General features: G+C 35.2%; 2 protein-coding genes across 2 annotated transcripts in view; one reads left to right on the forward strand and one right to left on the reverse strand.

The window, feature by feature from the left end:
* Window positions 1-782, reverse strand: part of PIBF1 (progesterone immunomodulatory binding factor 1) — a 207,071-nt gene extending 206,289 nt beyond the window's left edge. Inside the window, exon 1 of the mRNA XM_012774113.3 lies at window positions 441-782. The gene's annotated coding sequence lies outside the window, so the exon portion shown is untranslated. The remainder of the gene's footprint in view (window positions 1-440) is intronic.
* Window positions 783-835: 53 nt separating this feature from the next.
* On the forward strand, window positions 836-23,879 carry DIS3 (DIS3 exosome endoribonuclease and 3'-5' exoribonuclease). The gene is made up of 21 exons (XM_012774108.3): window positions 836-1,277; window positions 1,856-2,013; window positions 4,009-4,202; window positions 4,604-4,677; window positions 6,341-6,508; window positions 7,245-7,409; window positions 9,366-9,479; window positions 9,902-10,039; window positions 10,969-11,115; window positions 11,827-11,943; window positions 12,209-12,310; window positions 13,003-13,067; window positions 13,156-13,240; window positions 14,689-14,816; window positions 17,316-17,402; window positions 19,400-19,556; window positions 20,711-20,925; window positions 21,038-21,206; window positions 21,323-21,481; window positions 22,280-22,402; window positions 23,046-23,879. The coding sequence occupies exons 1-21, from the start codon at window positions 1,050-1,052 to the stop codon at window positions 23,127-23,129; spliced, it is 2,877 nt and encodes a 958-aa protein (XP_012629562.1). The 5' UTR covers window positions 836-1,049; the 3' UTR covers window positions 23,130-23,879.
* The last annotated feature ends 201 nt before the right edge of the window (window positions 23,880-24,080 follow it).

Genomic DNA, 24,080 nt, shown 5'->3' on the forward strand with positions numbered 1-24,080 from the left:
CTTAAAGATCAAGACTAGAGGTCCTTAAATGTCAAAATGTGTTCGGATTTTATTCTACAGGCAATAAGCCATCAATGAAGATTTTTGGGAAACAGTTACACAGTTACACAGAAACATTGTTTATAGACTAGCTAAATAGCAGAAACAAGAGGGTAGGAGAGAAAAACTCAAGTATTCTAAATAGAACTTCTTACCCTGTCACAAGAATTTTAGCAACTACCTTGTTTTAATACTACACGATATAAGGAATTATTTATGGAATTGTATATTTCAGGTTTTCTAAACGGAATGATTAGGAAAGAGGTGTGTGGAGGGGAAACAGTAAGACCTACAGTAGATGGACCTCCCTCCTTTTTAAAGAGAAAGGGGAAAGAAAAGGCGAAATCAAAGACAGACCCTCTCCTGGACTACAAAGGATCAGAGACTACGACTGCCCATACCCTCGGCGTTAAGAATTCAGTCCCAAACTTGGCAGCTTCGGAGGATTCCTCGACCGCGCGGGAAAGAAAGGCGGAGAGTCGAAAGCTTCAATTACTCTACATCGAAGGGTGGACCAGCCGCCACGGCAGACACTGCGAGGGACCAGAGGCGTCTCCAGTTAGCAACTCAGGTTGCAGCCCCTAGACAAGAGATCTCAGGGCTAGGGACCGTTAGGACCCGTAACCAAGACAACCATTTCCACACTCGGAGGAGCTCGGAAGAAGAGGCAGCGTGCAGTCGCCCTCGCCGCCGGAACTCTGCTCTCCCGGACCGCAGGCGCAGGAGCGACGCACGCTGGGAGACGGAGTCCAGAGACGAGCCCCGCCCAGGCCGCGGGCGGAAATGGCTCGAGGCTAAGCTCCTCCCTCGCTCTTGCCCAATCCTCGCGACTGTCAGAGATCCAACCAACGTCAGTCTCGGCGTTTTCCCGCGAGAGGTGCTCGCTGATATCCTGGAGCGGGAAGGAGCGAACCTCCGGGTGTGGTATAGTTGTGCGAGAGGCCGGTTAGCTTGAAGCCTTTCGCCGGAAGAGTGCCTACCGGGATTGGGATTCTGAGCCAGGAGGCAAGATGCTCAAGTCCAAGACGTTCTTAAAAAAGACCCGGGCGGGCGGTGTGATGAAGATCGTGCGTGAGCACTACCTGCGGGACGACATCGGCTGCGGGGCGCCCGGGTGCGCGGCGTGCGGCGGGGCGCACGAGGGGCCGGCCCTGGAGCCGCAGCCCCAGGACCCGGCCAGTAGCCTCTGCCCGCGACCGCACTACTTGTTGCCTGACACCAACGTGTTACTGCACCAGGTGCGTCGGCGGGCGGACGAACCGCGGACAGAGCGGCCCCAGGACCAGGGGGTGTGACAGACAGGGAAACTGAGGCCCAGGGCGGCGGGTCTTTGGCAGTATCAGATACCTAGGGAGAAGCAAACCCCATCGGGACCTAACCTTCCTGTTCCCCAGGCCGACGTTCTTTTCCTTGCACTGTTTCATTCAGTTCTTGGAGTCGTATTTTAGACACGTTAATTTTCTAACTCCTGGTGTCTTTTTTGCCTTAGATTGTAAGTGCCTGGAGGCCGGGGACCTGGGCTTCTGTGGCCTCCAGCCTGCGACTCCCAGGCAGCTTGTAAGTGCCTGCGAATGAAAACTATCTGGGCCAACGTTTTTCTTTATTAATAACCTTGGTTCTACGAAGTTTTGTGATTGGTTTGTTTAAGTGTGCTCTACTGTAGTAGACCTGAAGGGTTGAGTGACTATTGTCACTTTTTCTGGAGCCAAATAGCTCCTTGGCTTAATGCATATTTAGCGTTTTTAAACTGTTTGACAGAAACACTATACAAGTGAATGTAGAAAAAATTGATCTTTCCTTCCTTCTTTCTTTCAAGATTGATGTTCTTGAGGACCCTGCCATCAGGAATGTAATTGTATTACAAACAGTTCTCCAAGAAGTGAGAAATCGGAGTGCCCCTGTGTATAAACGGATACGAGATGTGACAAATAACCGAGAGAAGCATTTCTATACGTTCACTAATGAGCATCACAGGTAACTTGTTAGATCAGCTACATTTGGGAGAGGGATCCTGGGAGTAATTTGTGACATTCTCAGAAGTTAAGCAATAGATTTCTTAAGTTTGTTTTAAAACAGCTGTACAGAAGATAATGCTAAGGGGAACTCACTAAGGTCACACAAGCATTGATGGAATCAAGCTTAGAAACAAGGGCTGCTAACTCTTAGGCCCCAGTCAGAACTTTTGTTTCCAAAATGTTTTTATTTGGAATTGGTGTTATATGAGTTGAACAATAGAATCTTGGAAGATGAGATTTGCCTACATTCCTATATCATATTATGTGAATAACCAACATAAGTAATAAAAGGTGTGAGTTTGTGAAAGAGTGGTTTAAAAATTTAAAGCAGATTTATTCTTAATGGGCTTTTAAAAGTTTAAACTATTACCTTACAACTGATTACATTGAGGAAGATTAGATTAAGAAATAGAATTTTTTGTTTCAGGTTCACAACCATTTTTGAACTTAATGCACGGTCTTAGAAAATATGATATTGCATATTATGTTGCATAAATAATCTGTGATGGGTATCTGTGATGCTTTTATTAAATTAGATCAAGGTTTCTTAACTTTGGCATTATTGATATTTGGGGCTGATATTTGGGGCTCACAACAAAGAAATCTTTGTTGTGAGAAGGCTGTCTCAAACACTAGGATGTTTTAGCAGCATCTCTGGCCTCTACCTAGTAGCAACCGGCCCCCTTCCTCCTACGGAGTTATAATGACCCAAAATGTCTCTAGGCATTGCCCAGTGTCCCCTCGGGGCAAATTTACCCTAAGAACCATTGGATTAGACTGCAGAATTCTGGTAATGCAGTCTGATCTATCAGATTATGCAAATTAAGAAAACCTTAATTTCTCAAATACCTCTTCTGTGTTCTTGTATCTCAGGCTTAAATATTATACTTGTAAAGAATACCAGTAAAGCACTTACAGACTTCTTATTCCTGGCACCCCCATGAAATCCAGAAATAGAAACATTACTTGTTTTTCAGTGCAGAAAGACCAGCTTTTTGGAGCGTGATCATCAGATTCCTAACCAGGGGTTAGCAATTTTGTTAGCTCAAATGCAGTGAATACGCCTTAGCAATATTGGGGTTTATGGGAAGACTCTTAGGACATTTAGGCAAATCTCATTTAAATTTTATTACTCAAGTCTTGTTATAACCAATTCAAAAATTTATGACTATATCTTTCACTAATAAGCTTAAAAACATTAGCAAGTACATTCAATGATGAAGAATAAAAGAATTCTAAAACTATTAATATAAATCAATCTAAAATTCTAAAATTGAATCTCTTGTTAGACTAGAAGCTATTGTACTGAATTTTGCTATTATACTTAAATCTGGCTTTGAAGAACAGATTTAAAGAAATAGATAAATGCGTTGATACATTTGGGAGTTCAGAGTGGATAAACTTAAAAAGAGTATTTTACCATCATATCTATATCTGGTCTTTCAGTCTCTAGATAGCTTCTGCCATTTATGTTTACCATGGATAATTTATATGCCCTATGCATTTAATGACTATGAATCATGTGATCATAAATCATCTAATCATACTATTTGTAGTGTTTAGGAATTGGTGTTAATCTACAGTTCGAATGAAATCTTATTATCAGACCTGTAAAGTTTTATTATAGTTTATTTCAACAAACTGTTATTTATTGTCTCAGCCTAAAGTATAAATTCTGATCTTGAATTTTTTGTTTTTGTAAAATAAAATTGCATTAGCCTTTTTATTGTCCCATTAATAACATGATATTTTTCTTTTCTAAGCAATTATTTTCTTAAAAACTTATGAGTCCTACTTATTTCTTCTCTGAGGTATAAATCTGAATACATTCAAGAGAAGTATATGCCATTGACTTCAGTTTAGTGTTTCCTAAGCATTTATGTCCTAAGAATTTTTACATATCCTTGTTTCTATTGATTTCCTCTTATTCAATTTTTTTTTACTTTACATTTAGAGAAACCTATGTGGAACAAGAGCAGGGAGAAAATGCAAATGACAGGAATGATAGAGCCATTCGAGTAGCAGCAAAATGGTACAATGAACATTTGAAAAATGTATCAGCAGAGAACCAGCTGCAAGTTATTTTCATAACAAATGACAGGAAAAACAAAGAGAAAGCTGTAGAAGAAGGAATTCCAGCTTTTACTTGTAAGTCTAAATGTGTTATAGAAGCAATTAGTGCATATGTACAAATGCATATAAAAACTATTATCAGGCCTGTGGTCAGATGTTCAGTGTATATTTAATATTTTCATAGTTCTGTATAACTTCATGTGATATTTTTGCATTTTTTAATTTCTCAGAGTTTTTAAGCTAAATAAGTTGTGGTGCCCAGTGACTGTTAATTTTCCCCTCACCATTTATTTGCAATTGTTTTAGCAATAAAAGCTTAAAGATACACTGGACTCATTACCTCTGCTTAGGCATGATCACATCAACAGATTTTTGTTTTTAAAAAAATTGACAAACAAGATTATCCATGTTCTTTTATACCTAAGGAAAAAAAAAGTGCTTGAATTTATCAAGACAAATGTAAACTGATTTTTCAGGTGAAGAATATGTAAAGAGCCTAACTGCCAACCCTGAACTCATAGATCGTCTTGCTTGTTTGTCTGATGAAGGGGTATGTTTGAGTTTGTTATATTTTCTTTTAGAAAAGCAAAAATATTAAAATAGGCACTTTGGGATATTAGGTTTATAGTTACCAAATTTAAAAACTGGAATATCAGTGGATAAGCTGGAATTGGAAAAGGTATGACTTTCTAAAGTAGATATATCCCCACAACCTGAGTAGCACCTGGCACATTGTGGCACTATTTGGTTGATGAAAAAAATAATGGAATCCATGCCTGATTTATGAATAAGTGGTAGCTGTTTGACAAAGAAGTGGCTGACAATGCAGATACAGAGCATAAAACCCAAAGGAAGAGAGAGGGGAGTCATAAGATGAGGTAGAACAGAACAGATAATGAGGACCTAGAATTTATTCTATATGTAGGTTAGTAATTTTTCAAGTATCTTATAAAGATCTCCCTAAAGGGCTGCTATGAAGAGAAGAAAATAGCAGATAGAATTCTGGTTCCCTACCTCATATGGTAGGGTAAGAGAAATAAAGAGTGTGTGAATATGGGTGGTGGGAGCAGGGGATGATGATTAGAAATGGCATTATTGTATTTCCTAAGACCACTCTAATGTCAGTGTGTAAGGTGATGCATTTTATTAACTGAAGATAGAGGCAGAGAGGCTTATAAAGGGGTCACTGCACTAGCCGATACGAGGAGTGCTAAGGGAATAATTAAACCCTGAGCCTTCATTTCCTCATATATAAAGTGGTATAACAATGACTTCACAGCATTGTTGTTAGGATCAAATGAGATAATGGCATTAATACAACTCTCATTTCAGCCTGACACATAGCTATGGTAAATGTAAATGGTAGCTTTTGTTATAGAAATAGGTTTTATGTAATAGGACATTGTACGTAAATCCAGTCTTTACAGCATTTCTCTCATCCCTGCTTACCTTTGACCACCTACTTTATGAAATCAAAAGGAAATGAGGCCGGGCGTGGTGGTTCACGCCTGTAATCCTAGCACTCTGGGAGGCTGAGACGGGCGGATTGCTCGAGGTCAGGAGTTCGAATCCAGCCTGAGCAAGAGCGAGACCCCATCTCTACTATAAATAGAAAGAAATTAATTGGCCAACTAATATACATAGAAAAAATTAGCCGGGCATGGTGGTACATGCCTGTAGTCCCAGCTACTCGGGAGGCTGAGGCAGCAAGATTGCTTGAGCCCAGGAGTTTGAGGTTGCTATGAGCTAGGCTGATGCCATGGCACTCACTCTAGCCTGGGCAACAAAGCAAGACTCGGTCTCAAAAAAAAAAAAAAAAAAATAGAAATGAGAAGATAAAAGTTGGACTTGATTTTTTAAATACAGATTTAGGATTGCCCTGCCTAATATGCAGCCACTTAGTTGTGTTTAGCTGTTTAAATTTACTATATATTAATAGTTCAGTTTCTCAGTGGTACTGTCCATCTTCCAAGTACTTAAGAGAAACTTATGCCTAGTGGCTACTATATTAGACATCACAAAAAATATTTCCTTTATCATAGAAAGTTGTTTTGGTTATTCTCGTCTAGAAGAAACACTGTGCTATATCTCAAATTCATAGAGTTGTATATACCATAATATAGATTTTAAAAATTACCTGATATTGGTGATAGTTGTATATTGAACAAATAGAAGATTTAGTGACTGTATCTTTTGGTTTTCTTATTTCATAGAATGAAATAGAAAGTGGAAAAGTAATATTTACAGAACATCTTCCCTTAAGTAAGCTACAGCAAGGCATAAAATCTGGTACATATCTTCAAGGAACATTTAGAGCCAGCAGGGAAAATTACTTAGAAGCTACTGTATGGATTCATGGAGACAGTGAAGAAAATAAAGAGGCAAGTGTGTAAATAAGTTCCTTATACACTAAACTACTTTTTAAAAATAAGTGTTTAAAATTTTATAGGAGAACTTAAATATGCTTCATTTTCTCAGTTTATCTGCTTGAAGGCAATTATACAGGAGATTATAGATACTAGTAGAATTAATCACTTTTAGAAAACTACTTAGTGAAGAAAACAACTGTTTATTATTAGTCTACTTTAAAGAGCATAAAGATCTGGTCCTTCAAATAATAAAACATTAGATGCTATTTTGTATACTATGACCAGTTATGGTAAATACTGCTTGCATAGCATATGCAGAAGCTTCACACCCTTTAAAGCAAATAGCAACCATTTTTTGCCGGGTACTCTTCTCTTTACATTCATCATTCCATTTAATATTCAACCCAACCTATAAAAGTAGGTTAGTGTATTATTTTTTTCATTTTACCAATGAAGGCCCTGAGACTTAGAGAATTTAAGTAATTTTCCCAAAGTCTCTTGGTATGATTATAAATTATGAGGGAACCATGAACACAAAATGTATTTTCTGACCCATGATTTTTCTGCTTGACATTGAGAAATTAAGCGTATAGGATTAAGGAAGACTGTAAAGAAAGAAAAAAATATAAAAGAAGAAATAGAGATTACACAGAGACATTCAGAGTATATATAAACTTCTGTACGTGACCTTCCCACTGTTATATTGCCACTAAAAATATTTGCACATGCCATTTGTTGTTTAAAATAGATAATCATACAAGGACTTAAACATTTAAACCGAGCTATTCATGAAGATATTGTGGCTGTGGAGCTTTTCCCCAAGAGTCAGTGGGTAGCACCATCTTCTGTTGTTTTACATGATGAAGGTCTAAATGAAGATGATGTGGAGAAAGAAGAGGAGAAAGAACAAATGGTATGAAACCAAACAGGTTTTATTTTTTCTCTGTATAGTTTGTATTATTAGGTAATCTGTCAACTTTGGGGAAAGTTAAGTCTTCTTGCTTTCATATTGATTGAATGAAATTATAGTTCTGTAGGTTTAACACAGAATTGATTTTTTCCCCCTTCTAAGTATTTAAGTTTTCTTTTAAATTAATGTCTTAATTTGTTCAAATAAATGGGTTTAAATACAAAAAGACTTAATTTGAGCATGAAGCTGGAAATATATGACATTCAAGTATGTGATCTAAGTGAGGTTTAAGTAAATATAAATTTTTTTTTTTTTTTTTTTTTGAGACAGAGTCTCACTTTGTTGCCCAGGCTAGAGTGAGTGCCGTGGCGTCAGCCTGGCTCACAACAACCTCAGTCTCCGGGGCTCAGCGATCCTACTGCCTCAGCCTCCCAAGTAGCTGGGACTACAGGCATGCGCCACTATGCCCGGCTAATTTTTTGTATATATATTTTTTAGTTGGTCAATTAATTTATTTCTATTTTTGGTAGAGACAGGGTCTCGCTCAGGCTGGTTTCGAACTCCTGACCTTGAGCAATCCGCCCGCCTCGGCCTCCCAAAGTGCTAGGATTACAGGCGTGAGCCACCACGCCCAGCCAAGTAAATATAAATTTAAAAGTTTCTAAAATGCTTTATGTAATGTTAAAATTCCCCAACATAATATACGGTAGGGTAAAAGAAATTAAGAGTGTGTGAGGGCCTTTTCATTTGGGCAGGTTGAATTATTCCTTCTCTGTTGCTATATATATTATGAAGAGAATGTTTTCAATTATTTCTTAGATAATTTTTCTTTTTTTTTTTTTTAAGAAAGGGTCTTGCTCTGTTGCCCCAGGCGAGGATGCAGTGGCATGATCATAGTTCACTGTACTCTCGAATTCCTGAGGTCAAATGATTCTGCTACTTCAGCCTTCCAAGTAGCTGGGATTGTAGGCACACACCACCATGCCCAGCTAATTTTTAATTTTCTGTAGAGATGAGATCTTACTATGATGCCTAGCCTGTTCTTGAACTCTTGACCTCAAGCAATTATCCTGCCTTTGCCTCCCAAAATGCTGGGATTATAGGTGTGAGCCATCATGCCTGGTCCTTCCTGCTATTTCTAGTAGCATACGCTTTTTTTTTTTTTTTTTTTTTTTTTTTTGAGGCAGAGTCTCACTTTGTTGCCAGGCTAGAGTGAGTGCCGTGGTGTCAGCCTAGCTCACAGCAACCTCAAACTCCTGGGCTCAAGCAATCTTCCTGCCTCAGCCTCCCGAGTAGCTGGGACTACAGGCATGTGCCACCATGCCCGGCTAATTTTTTCTATGTATATTAGTTGGCCAATTAATTTCTTTTTTATTTATAGTAGAGGCGAGGTCTTGCTCTTGCTCAGGCTGGTTTCAAACTCCTGACCTTGAGCAATCCACCCGCCTCGGCCTCCCAGAGTGCTAGGATTACAGGCGTGAGCCACCACACCCGGCCAGTATATGCTTTTTATTTGTATTTTTGTTTTGGATAAAGAAGAATATTTGAAGGTACTTATCTTTTTTAATGAATTTATAAAGGTCCAAAGGGAGCTAATTAATGCAAACTAGTACTAAAATCCTAGTCTACTAATTCCCAGACCCGTGTGTGTGTGTGTGTGTGTGTGTGTGTTTTAGTTGGTAAATCCTCATATTAAATCTGAGTTCTGACATATTTATTCAGTTATATTTATTTTTTCTTTGCTTTTTGATTTTTTTTGTGGTTATTATGGAACAATTTCCATGGTTTGGTTTAGCATGTTCGTGTCTAGAATTTTGAATCATCAACATTCTGTAGTTTTATGTCATAATTTACTGCCTGAATATATTATCATTCATGTACATATTCTGATTTTGAAGTGAAATTGCCTCATTATACTTAGAGGAAAAATAACTGAAGATTTTTATTTTTATATCTCAGCTTAAGACTGCTGTAAGTGAAAAAATGTTAAAGCCTACAGGTAGAGTTGTAGGAATAATAAAAAGGAATTGGCGACCATATTGTGGCATGCTTTCCAAGTCTGGTATCAAGGAGGTGAGTAAAGAGCACGTTGCTTTGTAATAAAAAATGATAAAACATTTTTTTAAGCTTATTTTCGTCTAGAACCACTTTATTTATTGTAACTCAGTTCTAACAGAGGATGTCACTATAAAAATGCTAAACGGTAGAACAAAGGCAGCTCACAAAGACTTAGACTGGAAACTTCAACAACCTGGATCTTTGCTATTAAGTCACTTTCCCATGCATGCACATATACACACACACACACACACACACACATACAAATACATATCTTACTCCTTTCTGCACACAGATTAGATCAGGCATTTGCACTGATCTGGTTTTTCTTTCTCTTTAAAAAAATGATAAACATTCCATAGACTTATAGCCCTCCCTTTGCCTCCATCCTCACATTTTTTGTGTGTGTGAAATCTTTTTTTCCCAATTTTCTCTAGTCAAGAAGACATCTTTTTACACCTGCTGATAAGAGAATCCCTCGAATTCGGATCGAAACCAGACAGGCTTCTACATTAGAAGGACGGAGAATTATTGTTGCCATTGATGGTTGGCCCAGAAATTCCAGATATCCAAATGTAAGCTTAAAGTATTAATTTTACTTTAGGATATTGGTGCTTTTAATTAAAATAAAATCTACTTCTACATAGGATTTGTACTGAAACTTAGGATATTTCACAGTTATCTGATGAATAGCATTCCAATTTGAAAATTAATTTTATGGAATTCCAGTATAAATCATATGGTTACTTTCACTCAAATTTCCAAAGAAATAACTTTTTTTTTTTTTTTTTTTTTGAGACAGAGTCTCGCTTTCTTGCCTAGGCTAGAGTGAGTGCCGTGGCGTCAGCCTAGCTCACAGCAACCTCAAACTTCTGGGCTCAAGCGATCCTCCTGCCTCAGCCTCCCGAGTAGCTGGGACTACAGGCACGAGCCACCATGCCCGGCTGATTTTTATATTATATATATTAGTTGGCCAATTAATTTCTTTCTATTTTTATGGTAGAGACGGGGTCTCGCTCAGGCTGGTTTTGAACTCCTGACCTTGAGCAATCCGCCCGCCTCGGCCTCCCAGAGTGCTGGGATTACAGGCGTGAGCCACCGCGCCCGGCCTAACTTTTTTTTTTTTTTATTTTTTTTTTTTTTTGAGTCAACGTTAGTGAGAACAAAGAAATAACTTTTATTGATACTGACTCTGAAAAAAGTCTTTGAGTTCTACATAGATTCTAACTAACAATTTTTGAAGGTATTGTATTTGAAGCACATTTTAAACTGGAAAGTTAATAGGAAATAGATGCTTTTTGATATAAGAATTGAGCCCTCTTGAAGTATCTATCATAAATTAGTTAAGAAGTCTTGTCATTTTCACCTTTAATTTGCGAAGGAGTCATTTTAACAGGTTGTTAGGGAACATTTAGACATAGGGATATATAAATGCTAAAGAATTTAATGTAAAGTGTAAATTAGCTATAAAATAGGCCTTTCTAATAATAGCTTTTGGTTTTAGGGACACTTCGTAAAAAATTTAGGTGATGTTGGAGAGAAAGAGACTGAAACAGAAGTTTTATTACTTGAGCATGATGTTCCTCATCAGCCTTTTTCACAGGCTGTTCTTAGCTTTCTGCCAAAGATGCCTTGGAGCATTACTGAAAGGGTAAGTTGAAAAGAATTCATAGTGCCTTTATAAGTTATTATATCTTAGCTAGTTTTGTATAATTTCTACATTTTTTTTTTTTTTTTTTTTTTTTATGAGACAGAGTCTCACTCTGTCGCCTGGGCTAGAGTACCATGGCATCAGCCTAGCTCACAGCAACCTCAAACTCCTGGGCTCAAGTAATCCTACTGCCTCAGCCTCCCAGGTAGCTGGGACTACAGGCATGTGCCACCATGCCCAGCTAAGTTTTCTATATATTTTTAGTTGGCCAATTAATTTCTTTCTATTTTTAGTAGAGACGACGTCTTGCTCTTGCTCAGGCTGGTCTCGAACTCCTGACCTTGAGTGATCCTCCCGCCTCAGCCTCTCAGCGTGCTAGGATTACAGGCGTGAGCCACTGGGCTTGGCCCTCTACATGTGTTTTTAAATATGTAAAAATCATGGTCCCTCCTCCGCTGCATTTAGTTTGGTAAAGCACTTAGGTATCATGGAAATCATTTGCTTATTTAGTGAAAGGTAAATGTTTCTGAAGGGCAGACACTAGCATATATCAAATATTTTAAAGGCAGAGAAACCACCAGTTACAAATGATATGTGGTTGTCATCAAGAAAATAAAACTAGATTTTTTTATATAGATATTATTGATTTCAAAAGAGCTATGTTGGCAGTCATAGTGCTGAAATATTTCTTTATAATGTGGCATCTTATAGGACATGAAAAACCGAGAAGACCTGAGGCATCTGTGTGTTTGTAGCGTGGACCCACCAGGATGTACTGATATAGATGATGCTCTACATTGTAGAGAACTTGAAAATGGAAATTTGGAGGTATTCAAATTGTAATGATTTCTTACCTAATTATAGTTCTGTTCTCAAGTTCATTTTCTTTTGACCTGGGTTAGAATTAGTTTGTGAATTATTCACATGAAGTATATAGTTATAGCCGCAGAAACTAATGGACATGTGTCAAAAGTTGAATTGGTAGATGTGACTGAGTTGTTTTATCAGTGTAGCTACATTTCTTCTCATTAAAACTTCAGTGGTACACTTACTGGATTTAAGCATATTGACACCCTTTTATTATCTTTTTAAGGTTGGTGTTCATATTGCTGATGTTAGCCATTTTATTAGGCCAGGAAATGCCTTGGATCAAGAATCAGCCAGAAGAGGGACAACTGTGTATCTTTGTGAAAAGGTAAATGTGTTAAATTTAAAATTTTTTAACAGTTGTGTGCAATTTTGAATTCTTGAACCATAATGGTTTGAAATAGTATTAAATAGCTGGAGGAAAACTTAGAAAAAAGTGGTTTTAAGTCCCTGAAAATATTGCAGATTTTTTTATTAGGTGACCTAAATAACAAGTAAAAATTGGTTCCCCTAAACTTAATAGAGAAGAATTATGAAAGTAAAGGGGAAAGTTAAGCTTTTTTCTGTTTTTCTCTGTAGCTTTTTTCCTTTAAAATCCAGTTTTTCTCTGTTTTTAGTACTTTCAAAACACCATGTAGTTAGTGTTAAACATTGGAGAGAGGTCCATTCATTGAGCTGCTAGGGCTTATGTCAGTTATTAAGTACAAACTTATACAGACCAGAGATTGAAAACTTCCAGAGGATAGCAAAATGCTTAGTATACAGGATTTAAAGATTTAAACTTAGATACACTGGCATGAAGTCCAGTTTTCTTTCATAGCTTTCCTTTTACAACAATTTTGTATAGGTACTTTTCTGGTAACAGATTTTTAGATATTTTCTTATTTTCCTATTCACAAAGACTAGAACACTCCTTTTTTTCCTATTAAATTAATGCTCTTTGTGCTATGTGAGAATAGACTCTCAAATAAATGTGTGTATATAGCTTAGTAATCTTTGACTTATTTTTGAATTTTACAGAGGATTGACATGGTTCCAGAGTTGCTTAGCTCTAACTTATGTTCCTTAAGATCTAATGTTGACAGGTATTTATGCATGTTTTTTCATAAGAACATTGTATTTACTACTTTAATTGATTCCCATTAGTCAATACTATCTTATTTTCCATCATAGGCTGGCATTTTCATGTATTTGGGAAATGAATCACAATGCTGAAATCTTAAACACAAGGTTTACCAAAAGTGTCATTAATTCAAAGGTTAGTTTCATGGTTACCTCCAGTGTTTCAAATCTGTGTTGCTTTTAAGTTTCCTAGATTGATTTGAAAAAGTAAGGCGTATAAGGTTAAATTTTTCTTCATTGTTACAGCAAAATCTATTTTTTTAGTTATCTGCTTAATTATGTTATTCAGAAAATAGTTTATGTGGTAGTTGTCCTGTATTCAGAAACTTAAAAAGCCTATATATTAGAGAAGACCAAATAGATGATTTTATACCCTAACTCAGGAACTCCAGTTACTGAAGTTGTTCCTACTTATAAATGATTAGTGGTTTAGCATGTATATCATCTTCACATTTTCTCATAGAAACGTTGTTATAAATCGTAGTTGGATTCAAGTAGAAATAGCCTGAGATTGTGCTCAGACAGAGGTGGAGCCAGATTGTCTTTCTTGTCCTTTTCGTTTTTTTGTACTTCTCCCCAGAATAATCCCTTTTGTTCTCTTCATTTTGCCCTAAATCTTTGCCCAAGGTTTACCAAACCCCTTATCTTCTACTGATCTGTTTTCTAAACTCATATGTTTTTTCTTTCCCTTTAGCATCATTCTCTGTTTTGATAACTAGTGGTTGGAAAGAAAACAGTGTTAGACTGACAAATAGTGATAGGTGAATTATCTAAGCCTCCACAAATTTATATTTTTAAATAAGAATGAGTTTATAATTTTCTCAGACTTGATCGGTGTAACAAAAGTACATGAAAATAATTTAGTGCATGTATTACATAAACTATTTTTTAGAAGTAGAACTCTTAGCCCTTAGTAGATGAGTTAGCTGTCCCAGGAATCTGACCTGACCTGCATTATCTAAAATTCTTAGCTATTTCTATAATTTTTACTTATGAAGCTACTCTTTTTAATATGGTAAAAATTGGTAGATTTCCATGAGGAGAGAAATAGGAACAGAAGCAGTTAATATTGGTATATTTGTATTGTCATTGAAGATTTCTTTAAATCTTTTCTGCTATGATTTGTCCCATTTTTAGGTACTTAATGATATACTGCACAACATGATGTCTAGGCTCATACAATATTCTTAATTATTTGCCAGTGAGTAGGAGAGTAATGATCATCTGGAAAGGATTTGATTTTATAGTTACCAGAGAATACATCTAACCTGCCTATATTTTATTTTAGCATTACTTGAGTATTTCTACACTAACTGAAATATGAAAGTAATTAAAATTTAAACTATTTACTAACAGTATTGCCATTTTTATTCTTACTAAGTTTGCTTATTATGTAATGTCTCAGATTAGAGTTAATGAACCAGAAATCATAGATATGAAGTATAAATAAATATTATAGCTGTGAATATTTCTTTTGTTACAGATTTTAGGTTATCTGAAATCATGAATTTTATGTAGTGGAAATGTGAGAACATAGTAAACTAGTTTTTATAATTTATAATAAATACGTGTTTTTTTTTTCAGGCATCGCTTACATACGCCGAAGCACAGATGAGAATTGATTCGGCAGCAATGAATGATGATATTACCACTAGTCTCCGTGGACTAAATAAACTAGCCAAAATTCTGAAGAAAAGAAGAATTGAAAAAGGGTATATTTCAAAGATATCTATTAAGATGTCTTAATGCGTTTATCATAGTATTAAGATAATTTGTGGACTCTTCAAATTGTTTTATCATGGACAATGATGAGTTATTTAATAGGGTGAATATGGACTCCCATTTCTTCTAACTACCCTGGAGTTCTTTCCTTGTAATTTGTTGTGCCAAAAAATGATGTGTTTGACTTAGAGATCTTGAGCAAATTCTAGGAAGGCAAGAACTTCTTGAGACTTTTATGGATTATTTCTAATTTTAATTAGAAATGAGTTTCCAGATTGAACATTGGTTTTTAGATGTTTAAATAAATGTAGAGGAAGTCCTCCTTGTACTTTAGATTTGGAAGAGATATTAGAGATTATCTAATTCAACCCCTTCTTTTTTTAAACAATAAAAAGTTACATAGAAATAGTCCTCAAAGATCTAATAGCAAGGAGCAGATTCAGGTCTTCTGTAGCTATTATGTCATGGCATTTACCTAACTACGAAAGACTTAAGGTAAGGAATGTTAACTCAAACCTGTTGAAAGAAAGCAGTTAAAAGAAATTTCATTCTTGAAAGATGTCATCAGCTATTAGAGAAAACCAAGTACATGAGCCTTTCAGATATTGGTTTCTGGGTTTTCATCCCCATCCAGGGTCGGGTCACCAAGCAGTTACTAAAAGTGTTTTTGTTGGGGAGTGTAAACACCTGCACTGTTTCATAAGATATGCCTATATAAATTCATTAAAATTAAATAAAATTAACAACTTAGTTTCTTAGTATTACTAGCCGCATTTCAGGTATTCAGCAGCCACATGTGGCTAATGACTATCATACTGGACAGTGTGAGTGTAGGATGTTTGCATCACTACAGAGCAAGCCTCTCAACAGTATTCTAGGTAGTTAATGCTGAGCCACACCTGTCTCTACAGGCACCTCAGTTTTCTGGGAATTTTTCATATGATCCTAAATGTGAAACTTGAAACTATGTACAGATAATTTGGATGCATTAAAACCCAGTGAAAGTTATCAAACTAGAGCAAAGGTTTTGCTCAAGCTTGTCACTTACATGCAGGAGAAATAGAGATTTTTTTGTGACACAAAATGACACATTATTCAACAATTTTTTTGTGGAAGGTTTACAGTATGTCAGGCATCAGAAGAAAATTTGTATAATGATAATTTTTAGAAAAAATTATTTTAAAAACCAAGTAAATAATTGGTTTTTAAACACAAATTGAAGGCAGATTTATTTTGATTGTTTTAAGGTAAGAATTTGCATTTGTAAAATAGCTTCTCAAAATTGGGAAAGATATTTTTTAATTTCAACAACAGTGTATTTTTAATTTTGTAAGTAGATGGTCATCTGTTGGTAAAACATATCATTGATTCTTCTCAGTCTCAGGGAGAATTAAGAAAAGAATCAGCAAAAAAAGACATCTGTTGCCTTCTTAAATTATGAATATTCATGAGTAGACATAACATTTTAAGTGTACTATGAAGAAAAAAATCAAAATGTGATAAGTATATGACATTGCTTTTTATGTCAAGATACATCAATAAACATATTAGGTCTGATGTAGAACTTTTTAAAAAGTACTACATAGCAGAAAAGGAATATTTGTTGAGATTCCCTTTCCAGTGTATGTTCTTACTGGAGCTTTCTCTTAATAAAGGGGAGGAGTTGAGGAAGAAAAGGGCTTGGCTTCTCACCTAACTTGCTCAGTCTCTTATTTTTTTTCCCCTTCACTTTTTTTCCCTTCTCCATGATTGTTCTGGGTTGTCTAGCCTCATTAAAATTCTTAGTTTTAGGTTGATTTGGAACTGACCAGGTGAAAGTAATGTTAAGTTGTGAAGAAACATTAGACTTGCCTTGCCTTATGGGAATTTACTTTTCAAAGGAGAACATGCCAACTCATTAAATGAATCATACACAAAAAAACCCTTAGCATAGTATGTTATCTGACACATAGCACCAAATATTGATAACCATCAGTACTTGTAACAAATTAGTGGTAGTAGTCTGTCAGTCTCTACTCTGTTGCTTGAATCTTTGTGGAAGATACCTTTGGACTGTGGATCTTCTGATGTTACTAACTTTACCCATGGCAGCTTCTCTTTTGCCCCTTTTTGTTGGCCCCTAGCCCCAGTACATTTTTTTCTGTAGAAAATAAAATACTGCCAGTCACCTTATTTATTTGTAAAAGTGATTACAAACCAGTGTAGCTCAGTAAAAACTATAGTTTACACAAAGAAGGTATTCAAATCTTCAAAAGCAAAGGAACTCAGATTTTATTGAGTTGCTGTTGTGGTTTCTTATTAAATGCATTTTAGGTCTCTAAAATACTAAGATGAAAATAGGGCATAAAACTTAGTAGATAGTCATAAAGCCTTCAGAAGAGCAACTATTACACACTTGCTGTAGTCATTTTCTGTTTAAAAGAATCATTTTCAGAATTTTGTCTCTGTTATTGGTTCACTTGAAATTTACCTCTCTATTTTTTATTTAGGGCTTTGACTCTTTCTTCTCCTGAAGTTCGATTCCACATGGACAGTGAAACTCATGATCCTATAGATCTGCAGACCAAAGAACTTAGGTATGCAATTTTTTTGATAGGCAGTACATAAGATTTTGAATTTAATGTTTAGTGCATATATTAATTACCAAAACATTTATATCCAAAATATTTGTTTCCATTAGAGTTATGATTTCTGTAGATTTTCTTGGCCTGTAAAATATATAGAAAAGTAAATTTGATCTCATTCTTTAGTTTTTCTTATATAAAACTGGGATTACATAATTGTATACAATTAGTTACAATTCTATACAATTGTAGTATACAATTAGTTACAATTCTGTACAATGTAGTATACAAATACATAATTGCATAGAATGATAATAGAAATTTCTAATTTGAATTCATTTGCTTTGATATATGATATATTAGAACTTGACTAGTAATAGTCATGGTAAATAAAAGATTATGATTACTTAAGTGTTAAATACAGAATATATTGTGATAGGATAGAATAGTTATTAAGACCATGGGCTTGAAGCCAGACTGTCTACGTTTGGATCTCACTTCTGCCACTACTACTCAACAAGTTTAGTTTTTTTTTAAACCTCTCTATGCATCAATTTATTTGTCTGTAAATAGTGTATGATTGATAATGGTACCTACTTCATAGAGCATTGTGAAGAGTACATACATATTAGCTATTACTTTCTTTTATTGCTTTAGGTGAGATTTAGGAAGCATGGATAGTTTTGATTAGAGTTTAGGCCTCTTTCCATGCTTGTTATATAAGGTAATTCTGAAATTAAACATGCACATACACTTTTCTAGTAGATGACAAGAGTTAAAAATAGGAATATACTTAGATTTTTTTACTTAGGACCAGTATGTGCTTTAGAGCTACAATTAAAAAGTTCCTTAGTGGGGTACTTCTATGCAAATATGTCTAATGTTAATACTAACAATGAAGCTGGGCATGGTGGCTCACACCTGTAATTCCCGCACTTTAGGATCATTTGAGGCCAAGAATTCGAGGTTAAATGAGCTATGACTGCACCGCTGCACTCTAGCCCGGGCAACAATGAGACCCTGTCTCTTAAAAAAATACTAAAAAAAATACTAACAGTAAGCCCAGTTCTAGGAGCTTTTTTGAGGAAAAGGTTGACTCTAGCTTTGCCAAAGAATATCACCCATTTCTTATCAAGAGAAAAAACACATTTTTTCTAAGAGATTATCCTCATATGATTGGAGGTCTTCCTAATATTTTAAAAATTAGTGTACTTTAGAAATCTTGTCAAGAAGTTAAAACATGTTATTAAAAATGGAAACATGAATTGAAGATTAATAATTGTTCAATGATTGGAATGAAGAAAGTACTATATAAACAGAAGGCAGATCAATTACTAAGCTATGCTTAAAACGTACATACAATAACTATACATGGAATACAAACAATATTAGCAAATTGGTTAAGAGCTTTGAAGTCAGATTATATAGATGAAATCTGATACTTGTAATAACTCAGATCTTGAGCAAGAGAATGTTGTAAATCCTCCATTTTTTATCTGCAAAGCAGTGTGTGGATATGTGTGTGGGGGGAGCTACTGTAAATATGATCTCATCATTTGAGTGATTTATTGGTGAAAGTTTTAGTTTTTCAAGCCAAAATTTGTATAACCTAAGTAGCTTGTAATTATTCTTGGTAAACTTTATTTTTATGGATTTATAGTTAAATAAAAATTTCTTTGGACCTAGTAAAAGGTAGAAATGCTTTTGTTTTAAATTTTATATATTAATAGAGTTAGTAAAGCTTCTGTTTTTCTTGAGTATAATTTGTAAAGTCTCCTCTGGCACATAAGATTTACTCGTGCAGTAGATGCATAATAAGAATTTGTTAGCATAGTAACTGAGAAATGAAAGAGCCATAAGATTTTAAAAATATACATGTGGACAACACATATGAATATTTATATAAAAAATGGCATAACCTTGTTGGTATAAAAGGTAATCTGTGAGTAAATACGATCTATAGAAGTCTCAGATTCTCTTTTTTTGTTTAATGCTTTTTCCATTGGCAGAGAAACAAATTCCATGGTGGAAGAATTTATGTTACTTGCCAATATCTCTGTTGCAAAAAAAATTCATGAAGAATTTTCTGAACATGCCCTCCTTCGAAAACATCCTGCACCACCTCCATCAAATTATGAAATTCTTGTTAAGGCAGCTAAGTCAAAGGTAAGGTGCTATACTGTGAAGAATCATCTGTATTTGTGTTACGATCTATCTATTGCACTGAATAATTTATATTCATATCTCCATAAGTTTTGTTGTTTTTGATGCAGAATTCTGCCAGTGGTTCTTTTTTTTTTTTTTTTTGGCATATTATGGGGGTACAGATTTTAAGGTTTCAATAAATGCCCATTCCCCTCCCCCCACCCCCCCAGTGATTCTTTTGATGAAAAAACAAATACCTTAAGTTGGGTATTGGTCATCTATTTCTACATTGAAGTCATCTGCTTAGTAAAATCTTTTAATGTCTTTAAAGAGCCACCTATGTTAAAGCCAGATGTTCTAGACTTAGTTATTTGCAGTATCTTGGACACAAATTTATTCCATATCTCTCTGCTTTTATAAATTTTTTATGCCTGTGTTGCTTCATGGCTTGTATGAACTGCCTAGCTTTGGAGATTTACAAATAATTTGTCTTTCTCTTTACTTCAACTCAGCTAAACCGTCTTCATATTATGTCCCTAATAAAGAAGTCTATTTATTGCATACATAGAAAAGAGGGAAAATATAGAAAGGGCACCATTTTCTCAGTGCTGTGTGCCTCTGGTTAGTAGACTTTTATTTAGGCATAGTTACTTCTGGAGTGACTATGGCTTACATTGGTTTTTCTTGGATCACTTGGTCAGGAGAGAGCTGGAAGGAATAGTGATAGATTACAGTGCATTATTCTAACAGGATGGCATTGATTTCTGATTTTGGCTCAGACCTTCCTATGGCCTACCTCTGTCTATCAGAACTGAATCGGCTTCTCACTCTCCTATTCTAAAACTTACTCCATATATTGAGGGATTTTCTCTCTTTGTCTAATTTCTGCCTAAGACCTAGGTAGAGGAAGAATGATTTAAGTATTTTTGACTCATTTCCCTAAGGTAGATCAAAGTAGATAAATTTGATGACTCAGAACATTGTTCTGACTGAACATTGTTCTGACTGAGCTATAGTGACCAGTACAGTTTTGTTTCTGGCCTCTACCTTTACTTTGAATGGAAGCAAAATAACAAAAACCCTGTTTGCTCAATCTGATTAGTTATTTTGAAGATATGATGGTACTGCTTTAGAAATGTTTAATATAATGTTCTTTACCACCTTTTTATTCACAGAATTTGGAAATTAAGACTGATACAGCCAAGTCTTTGGCTGACTCTTTGGACCGGGCCGAGTCTCCTACTTTCCCATATCTAAACACCCTGTTAAGAATATTAGCCACTCGTTGTATGATGCAAGCTGTGTACTTCTGTTCTGGGATGGATAATGATTTTCATCACTATGGCTTGGCATCCCCAATATACACACATTTTACTTCACCCATCAGAAGGTATTTTTTTCTTTATGAAATTAAAGGAGATAGAAAATAGTTAATTTTGAATTTAAAAAAGACATTTGAATACTAACATATCATGGGTCTTATTTCTCCTTCATTCATCTAGATACGCAGACATCATTGTTCATCGGCTGTTGGCTGTGGCTATTGGGGCCGACTGTACTTATCCAGAGTTGACAGACAAACACAAGCTGGCAGATATATGTAAAAATCTCAATTTCCGGCACAAAATGGCTCAATATGCCCAACGTGCATCAGTGGCTTTTCATACCCAGGTATTTGCCTTCTAGCAATAATGTAAGAGATGATTTGTTTTTTAATTTCAAAAAAATTCTTTTACTTGCAAAATATTTTAAGGCTATTTTTAATAACCTTGTATGTTACTTTACAGTTATTTTTCAAAAGCAAAGGAATAGTAAGTGAAGAAGCCTATATTCTGTTTGTAAGAAAGAACGCTATTGTGGTGTTAATTCCAAAGTATGGCTTAGAAGGTACAGTGTTTTTTGAAGAAAAGGACAAACCAAAGCCACGGCTTGTTTATGATGATGAGGTACAGTGTTTTTAATGTTTTTGTGTTCATTTGAGGGGGCACTTTTTCTTTGACAATTCGCAAATGGGACCTAAACAGTGTAAAATTATATTTTATACCCTACAGAATTTATCCAAATCTCTACATGCCAGAAAATCTACATTTAATTATGCCAACTAAGCTATGGTTTTACTCACCATTTCTCACCTCTGTATATCTCCGCACATACAAATGTCCTTGTTTTTTTTCTTTTTTAATACCATGTTAAGATTTGCCCCAGGTGGACAGGCAGATTAAAGGAATAAATGGTTGCTTATAGTTTAGGGAAGGAAGTTTTTTTTAGCTGACTTTCTGTGTTAGTTAAAGGAAATTTTTTTTTAACTGCCACACTCCCTATTCCCCTAACCTTATAACTACAGTTCTGAGAAGATTTAAACAATTCACAGAGTATCTTTGTGGTTTCTTAATGGCATCTGGGAACTTAAAAACAAAACAAAGCAAAAAATAGCCAAAGTGCCTTTGTGTTCCTCTATTAGACCAACAATTTGCTAATAGTAGGGCGAGAAACCTGAGATTAATGAATATATATTGGGACCACATTAATGAAAGAAGAAAGTATGCACATAAATAGATCATATTTATGTGAGACTGCTAGGCTTGTGGTTTTTGTTATATTGAACACCCAGAAGCTTAATAATGTGGAAGTAATTTTGAAATTTAAACTTTTAAATTACTATGAAAGATAAACTGTAAAAAAAATTAGAACAAAGCCTCAAATGTAAGAAAGTAATTATGAGTGACAAACTGTGTTTTGTTTAGATACCTTCACTTAAAGTAGAAGATACAGTGTTCCATATATTTGATAAAGTTAAAGTAAAAATCATGTTAGACTCTTCTAATCTTCAGCATCAGAAAATCAGAATGTCCCTGGTAGAACCACAGGTAAGATCAAACTTATAATTTCCATGTTGTAATGGAACAAACAGTATATGCTTTGTCAAAAAGAGGGATATAGTTATGTTATTTCTGTTTAACGTTAGAGGGAATCCTGTTATTGTAGAGACCAAATATTTGCATAGCATGTCCTATTTTCTCACTAATTTCCTTGGGCCATCTGAAGATGCCAGGCATCTGAGATTGTTCTGAGGCCTTTGGTGCCCAAAGCAAAGGTCTTTCAGTTCTCCTGCCTGGTCCTTTTTCTCTAGTTTTGAAATGTTCACTTTTGAAGATGAAGTGTAGGTGTTTCACCTAAGATACTGGTTCTGCCCCAACACAACAGAGGCTTCTGATGCCATCAGTCACAGTGGCTCCACTAGAGAAAACTGAACATGGGGAAGGCTGTTTTACAGTGAAAAACACACTTCCCAAGTGACAGGTGGTTTCTGACCTATGAGACCATATCTACCTTTTATGTTTCTGAACCACCAACACTGTGTCTTAAGTATATCTACTTTGTAAAACCCCTTTCACCCTCTACCCTTGCATCCTTTTAAACTTGAAAGTAGCAGTAGAGAAAGGGAAAATGATGAGATTTCTTATTTTATGCTTTTAATCACCTTATTTTTCCTCATTTGCATTACTTTAGATACCAGGAATAAGCATTTCTACTGATAATTCAAACATGGACCCTAAGGAACCAGAGAGAAAGAAGATGAAGCTCAAAAAATAGCTACTACCTTCAACAAAAATACTTCAGACTGGTTTCCTTAAAAACAAAACAAAAACTTGGAACACTTCTAAGCCTAAGTGTGTGATACAGTTTGTTACTTTTAAGTACGTTAGTAATTTTAGAAATTTGCATTTTTATTGAACTGTTGAGACTCTGTCCTATCTTACTCCTTCATTTCTGATTGAACAGAAATATTTATGCAGAAGAATTCAATTGAATATCCATTACTTAAATATAGTGACAGGATAGCAACTTCAGGGATCTGTACAGATCATTTAAATGGAGAACTCATCTGCTCATTGAGCAGATTAATTTTGCATAAGTACATTGATTGTTTAATATTGGTAGGCAAAAAGCTATCATTTTCTTATAGAAGAGAACATTTTTAGAAGCAAAGAATTTCTAAATCTTGGAAGCTGTCAATATTTTGTATGTAATGTCTTTTGCAGTCTTTAATTTACCTAATTAAGTGTTTTCTTACTGTGTTTTTTAAAAAAAAAAAAAAAAAAAAAGCCTTTTCAAACAGCTGTGAATGTTTGGGAATTGGTAGAAAGGCAAGAAATAGGATATTTGACCTGACTGGGAAAATGGTGGTTTTTCTCATTATCAGGTAAGAAGTGTGATCATCATCTTTGAACTTCAGCTCCAGTGTCTCACCAACATAAGACATTAGAGCTCAAAGAAAGAATAGAGATGTAACTGTAAATGTTTATATCTTGTTACTTATAAAATAAAAAACCAGACAATTAATGACTTTTAAAATGTGATTACATCAGGTTATATTGGAGAGGAGGAATTAAGGACACATTAAAGGGAATAGATTAAAATAAGCATTATAATTTAGTGTCTCAGATTACTTCTCTTGTTAACCACAGAGATTAGTAATGATTAAAATGGTGTTTTTAAGATATTTTGGAATAGGATTACTTTAAAACACTTGACTTTTTCAAT

This window comes from Microcebus murinus, chromosome 13 (genome assembly GCF_040939455.1).
Source record: "Microcebus murinus isolate Inina chromosome 13, M.murinus_Inina_mat1.0, whole genome shotgun sequence".
NCBI classification, from domain to species: Eukaryota; Metazoa; Chordata; class Mammalia; order Primates; family Cheirogaleidae; genus Microcebus; species Microcebus murinus.